At 50.7% G+C, this 6,494-nt stretch overlaps 1 protein-coding gene across 2 annotated transcripts in view; it reads left to right on the top strand.

The window, feature by feature from the left end:
- Positions 1–6,027, top strand: part of Mul1 (mitochondrial E3 ubiquitin protein ligase 1) — a 9,775-nt gene extending 3,748 nt beyond the window's left edge. For both annotated transcript variants that reach the window (XM_005352962.2, XM_026782073.1), the window contains exons 2-4: positions 1,575–1,662; positions 2,451–2,571; positions 3,313–6,027. In XM_005352962.2, the coding sequence (XP_005353019.1) occupies positions 1,575–1,662; positions 2,451–2,571; positions 3,313–4,042 (939 nt within the window). In that variant the 3' untranslated portion in view covers positions 4,043–6,027. The remainder of the gene's footprint in view (positions 1–1,574; positions 1,663–2,450; positions 2,572–3,312) is intronic.
- Positions 6,028–6,494: the final 467 nt, after the last annotated feature.

Below are 6,494 nucleotides of genomic sequence, written 5' to 3'. Positions count from 1 at the left end.
CAGGGGAGGGTCTTGCTCTGTTTTATTTATATTTCCATTCTTAGCTCAGCATTTGACAAGTAGTGGATGCTCAGTACATGCTAATGGTTTTATTTTGGCCTAAATTTCACAGCCCATCAGCCAAAGGCTTGATTTGGCAATTGTGTGAAAGTGGACTCCTGAACCTTAGTCCTTTTTCCCCGGACTGATTTCAGTAAGGGCTCAGAAACAAAGCCGTGGAGTTCTTGTGGTGAAAGATGTTCTGGACTCAGGAATGAAGCAATTCATGAGGAGGCAGCTGGATCTGCTGTACAAATAGCTCCCAGCGGGAGACCACTGCCCAGCTGTTCACCTAATTCAATTACTGTGACTCCTGGAGTGAGTGGCTCAGAGGGTAACTGATATTTCACTTTCTTGACCCCAAAACCAATTTGGCTTCAAGTTGGCTGTATGTGAGACTCTTGGAATTGCTGAACTCTCCAGGGCCCATCTTTGGAAGACCTAAAAAGCCTTGCAAGAACATGAGGATGTAGCTCAGTTGGCAGAGTGCTTGTTACTACACTTGATCTTAGCCAAAAGGCCGAGAAGCGATGGCAGAGTGCTTGTTTAGCCTGCCAGAAGTCCAGAGTTGACCCCCAGCACGACATAACCAGATGTGGTGGCATACACCTGCAGTCTAAGAACTCAGGAGTCTGGGCAGGAGGATCAGAAGTTCCCAGTGCTAAGAGGCAGAGGAGTTCAAGGGCAACCTGGGCTACATAGTAAGACCTTGTCTCAAAAAACAAATGAAAGCCAAAACAAAAAACCCCAACCCAAACACAGACAGACAAATGGAGAAGCCCAGAACAAACTGACCACAGGAGCGAGTTGAAGGACATCCTCGGGTGTGTGTTGAGTCCCAGGCCAGCCTGTGACCTAGTTAATTCCTAAAAGGATGAGATAACCCTTCCTGGAAAGACACCGGACTCCTAAGTTTAGATTGTCATTTTGTGGTCAGGCCGTGGGACTAAGTTTAGATTTTCATTTTGTGGTCCGGTTATAGACCGCACAGAGCTGAGTGTGTCTTCCAGTGTTTTTTCCTTGGTCACGGGAATGCTTGAGTGTTTCAAGGCTTCCGTGTATCAGCCCTGCACTGGCTTTTGCCGTACCTCAAGGTTCACTTATCCCCACCTCAAAGATCCCGTGAGATTGTGCTTTCCCCTGCCTTTTCAGTTTTGGAAACAGACTCCTAAGTGAAGTTGTTCAAAATCACCAAGGATACATACACTTCAGCTGGATCTAGTTCTGTGTTTGCTGGAGTTGATTCTACAGTGCGCCAAGCGGCTAATACCTTTTATATTTTCATGTAAAAATGCTCACATTAAAGGAGTGTTTTGTTCTACTGGAAGCCGATGGTGACACCTCCGGCCTTGGTGATGATGAGCCCGGAGCCACCTGCTTGTTTATGGTCAAGGTTCAGGGCCAGATTGGGAACCCCATCATCTAGTTCTCCCTCCTGGCTAATCTCCTTGTCCCTCATCCCCCAACACCTTAAGTTTGATTGAGCATGTCAGTATTCAGTGGCCAACTAAATATCTATTTATTTTTGTGTATAGGGAGCTAAGAAGATCCACTTGGGTGAAGATCTGAAGGGCATTCTTTCAGAAGCTCCGGGAAAGTGCGTGCCTTATGCTGTCATTGAAGGTGCGTTTGCTCTTTGGTGTGGCTGGCAGCAGCTGCCTCCTAGTAGTAGTAGGTAAAAGCCATCTTGACTGACACACACCCTTCCTCTATTTCTTTTTTTTTTTTTTAAATATTTATTTATTTATTATGTATACAATATTCTGTCTGTGTGTATGCTTGCAGGCCAGAAGAGGGCACCAGACCTCACTACAGATGGTTGTGAGCCACCATGTGGTTGCTGGGAATTGAACTCAGGACCTTTGGAAGGGCAGGCAATGCTCTTAACCACTGAGCCATCTCTCCAGCCCCCTCTATTTCTTTTTTAAACCTCTGTTTATATATGTATGCATGTATTTAGTTAGTTTTGTTTGTATGGGCAGGGATGGCGAGGGTGCCGTTACTTATGTGGAGGTCAGAGGAAAACTTGGGGGCGTTGACTCTCTTTCCACTTTTGTGGAGGTTCCAAGGTTCAGGTTGTCAGGCTTAGCATTTCACCTGCTGAGGCCATTCTCGGCCCTCTTGAGAGCCTTTTAGTGGCGGGGGCCTGTTGTCTTGGGCAGGGTGCCTGAACCGTTCGTTGTGGGCCTCTGATGGCTTTAGGACGCTTGGTGGAGTATAAGACAGTTAAGACTGGAACGATGCGATTCCGGTGAGCTGCTTCCCTAAGGCACTTTGCAGAGCCTGCCATCTGGTGGTGATGCAGATGCCATCGTGTTGAGTGATTGTTGAAACCCAGCTCCGACACATGCTGAACCTTAAAGCGAGGGCAGAGCTGTCCCTCAGAAGGACCATGATTGCTTTCTCCACAGGAGCTGTGCGGTCCGTTAAAGAAACGCTCAACAGCCAGTTTGTGGAAAACTGTAAGGGGGTGATCCAGCGGCTGACACTTCAGGAGCACAAGATGGTGTGGAACCGAACAACCCACCTTTGGTGCGTGTCCTCTGGTTACTCTCCCTTGGCTGGACCCTCACTCTGCCTATTTGGAGGCTGGGCCTGGGCTGGCTATGCCTTCAGCTTTGGGGGGCAGGTTGCAGAGCTGCCTCTCCACACCCCAGTGCTGCTGTGTGGACTGTGCACTTCCCTTAGAGCCTACGAGGCAGCCAGTTACCTGGAATCCCCTGAAGCTGTGGGACCACCCATTTGTAGATCAGTCACGCATGGGTTCCTTTCATTTGTGCCAGAACATGAACTGAACCGTTTCTCCTTCTCTCCGAGCAGATTTTTGTCTGAGGTATTTATATAACAGAAACACAGGGAATAAACACTAAAGGTGACCTCTGTTGCCAGCTGTTGTCCACTGAAACCTAAGGACCTAAAATAGACCCTCCTTGCTGTGGTCTTGGTGATTTGGGCGTTGTCGAATGGCCCTTTCACAGGGGTCGCCCAAGACCATTAGAAAACAGAGATATTTACATTATAATTCTTAACAATGTCAATTACAGTTATGACGAGAATAATTTTATGATTGTGGGGGGTTACCACAACATGAGGAACTGTATTAAAGGGTCACAGCATTGGGAAGGTTGAGAACCACTGCTTTAGAATGGACTGATTTGGAGACCAGCGTCCAGTAGTATCGCAGAATTGGGGTATCTGCATGTAGGGGGCTCCATGTGTGGGAATCGGTTCCTGTTCCTCTTCTGTTCATCTTTGGTCCTTACATTCTTCTAGGAATGACTATTCCAAGATCATCCACCAAAGGACTAACACTGTGCCCTTTGACCTTGTGCCCCACGAGGATGGTGTGGCTGTGGCTGTGCGAGTGCTGAAGCCCCTGGACTCGGTGGATCTGGGCCTGGAGACTGTGTACGAGAAGTTCCACCCCTCTGTGCAGTCCTTCACCGATGCCATCGGCCACTACATCAGTGGAGAGCGGCCCAAAGGCATCCAGGAAACAGAGGAGATGCTGAAGGTGGGGGCCACCCTCACTGGGGTTGGCGAACTGGTTCTGGATAACAACTCTGTCCGCCTGCAGCCCCCCAAGCAAGGCATGCAATACTATTTGAGCAGCCAGGACTTCGACAGCCTACTGCACAGGCAGGAGTCCAGTGTCCGGCTCTGGAAAGTTCTGGTTCTGGTGTTTGGTTTTGCCACCTGTGCCACCCTCTTCTTCATCTTGCGGAGACAGTACCTGCAGCGGCAGGAGCGCCTGCGCCAGCAGCAGCTCCAGGAGGAGTTCCGTGAACATGAGGCCCACCTGCTGAGCCAAGCGACTCCCGAGGACAGAGAGAGTCTGAAGAGCGCCTGCGTTGTGTGTCTGAGCAGCTTCAAGTCCTGCGTCTTCCTGGAGTGCGGGCATGTCTGTTCCTGCCGCCAGTGTTACCTCTCCTTGCCAGAGCCCAAGAGGTGCCCGATCTGTCGTCGGGAGATCAGCAGGGTGATTCCCCTGTACAACAGCTAGGGCTGTAGCAGTCACACTGTGGGTGTCCCTCCTCTGGTCAGAGTTTATCTTGAGGCCTTTGGTGGGGTGACTGACTATACCTTAAGGTATGAAGGAGGGGACATGGGCAAGCCTCACATCTCCAACAGCTGGGTGTTGCTTTTCAACCTGGACAGGTCCTTTTCCAGTTCCAAGCACCTGGTGGGGGCCATGGTGAGGTCCCCTTCTTAGGAGCCAGATCTGTGTGTGACCGAGTAAGACCAGCTCATGTCCACGCAGTAAGGCCAGGGATCTCGCCTTTCGCTCCCTGGGGTGCTGACTCCTTAGCTTGGGAGGAAGGCTGAGCTCTGAGGGCCTTGGTGCCCAGACTCATCCTCTTGCTTCTGTCCATGGGAAGGAATTTCTTAAAACCTGTCAGGCAGGGCAGGCCACTAGTAATGTTTGCACACCTGGGGAGATGGTGAGAGGCAGTGAGAGCAGCATGCCTGCCCGGCCCGTGTGTGTGTGTGTGTGTGTGTGTGTGTGTGTGTGTGAGACACAGGTCAGCAGGAGGACAACAGACATTTCTAGATATTTCTCGGCAGGGAGGACACCAGGGTTGTGGGTGTGGCTGCTGCCTGACTTTCCCAGACAGCTCTGGTTTCCTGTGGAAAGGCCTCACCGAAAGGGAATGAAGGTCACTGCTGTCCTGACCTCTGGCCTTTGTAGTGTCTCTGCTTGCTTTGCCAAAGAAAGGTAGCTAGTGGTGCGCACACTTGCAGAGCTTGTCTGGACTGCCTCATTGTTCTGTCAGCAAAGCCCAGCAGCGCTCTCCCTCCCAACGCCCCTGACTTGTGAGTGCCAGAGAAACCGGAGACTGTCCGTGGGCTGGGTGGGCCAGGTCACTCTCAGCTCCTCTTGAGCATCTCCTGTCCTCCGTGAGGGGAAGAAGGGCGGCTTCCAGGTGCTGACTCTAGCACGTGCGCCGTCCAAGTGAGCAGCACAATTAAACAGACTGCGTCCCATGTGTCTGTTGCTTTCTTCACTTGAGTTTAGGGGCCGAGAGGAGGCTTCCTGAGATGGAGATGAAGTTCCACCATAATAGGATGAAGATGGAGGTTGGAGACCTGTTTTCCTCTTCGGTTGTTGGAATGGGGTTCACGTGCACCCTGCTGTGCACATGGAGTCATGTTTAGATTATCCTAACACAGGGAGTCCCGGATGATGGGGTGAAAGTTATGTTGTGCTGTTCGGGGAAGGAGACAAATGTGTATGTGTTCAGTTTCTTTCACAAATACTCCGGATTGTGCTTGGTTAAATCCCCAGAGGCAGAGCCCGCAGCGTTAGAGAGCCCACTCTGTCACCATAAACAGCATTTCTACCAATTTTAGCCAATCAGCACATCCATCCATCCATCCATCCATCCACCCACCCATCATTCAGGCCCCTCCCTGGAAGACCCTGGTGGCGGATGGGCTGGGAGGTGGTCTTCAGAATGCCAATTCATTCAAAATTCTAGCGGAACATTTGAAAAGCAAACAGAAACGTGAAGAAGTAGGCCAATCTCATGCCCTTCACAAGCCTGATCCCAGGTCGTTCAGAAGGACCAGCTGGGCCGTGCTCTGATGCTGGGGAGTCCTGCAGGGCAGGAGGGCATGTGGAGTTGGATGTCACTGGAGGGGCATTTGTTCATCCCCTCGAACAGTGTATACCTTGTGCCTGCAGGAGTGAAATGAGGGACACTCAGTTCTGTCCTAAAAGGGCCTGGAATGTGTCTCAATGCATCCTATTGTTTGTCAAGGAGTGAGTCCCACTCAGCAGGGACAGGAGATGTCGCTCTTTGGCTCATTGGATGCCACAGAAGGACATTTTCTCAGTCTGTTTTCTCTTCCTACAGCAGAACATTTGAGGCTGGGTAATTTATAAGGAGCAGAGGTGAATTCCCAGCAACTCTGGAGGCTGGAGAATCCAGGAGCACAGCACTTAACCCCTGCTAAAGGTCTTTATCCAGCAGAGAGCAGCACATGGCGAAGGAGGGAGGGAGGGAGGGAGAAGAGAAAGGGAGAGTAAATTATTTAAATAACTATTTAAATAAGCTCTCCCCCCCACCACCACCACAATGGCCTTATTAAATTTATGGCCTCACTTTTTGATGGTTCCACCTCTTCATACCGTGACAGTGGCACTAAAATGTCAATGTGGGTTTGTGAGGACATCTAGACTATAGTGGGGGGCCGAAGAGATGGCTCAGAGGTTAAGAGCACTGGCTGTTCTCCAGAGGACCCAGGTTCGATTCCTAGCTCCTGCACAATGGCCCTCCACCATCTCTAACTCCAGTTCCAGGAGAGCTAATGTCCTCTTCTGGCTCCCAAGGGCATCAGGCATCTCCCTGACTCGACTTAGCCACACCATGGTGCCCTTGCCCTTGCTCATATAGACTCAGCCACTGGAGTCTTGTCCTTCCTTACGCTCACTGGTGTCCACTTGCCCTGGG

This window comes from Microtus ochrogaster, chromosome 10, assembly GCF_000317375.1.
Source record: "Microtus ochrogaster isolate Prairie Vole_2 chromosome 10, MicOch1.0, whole genome shotgun sequence".
NCBI classification, from domain to species: Eukaryota; Metazoa; Chordata; class Mammalia; order Rodentia; family Cricetidae; genus Microtus; species Microtus ochrogaster.
This window is presented reverse-complemented; position numbering and strand designations above follow the sequence as displayed.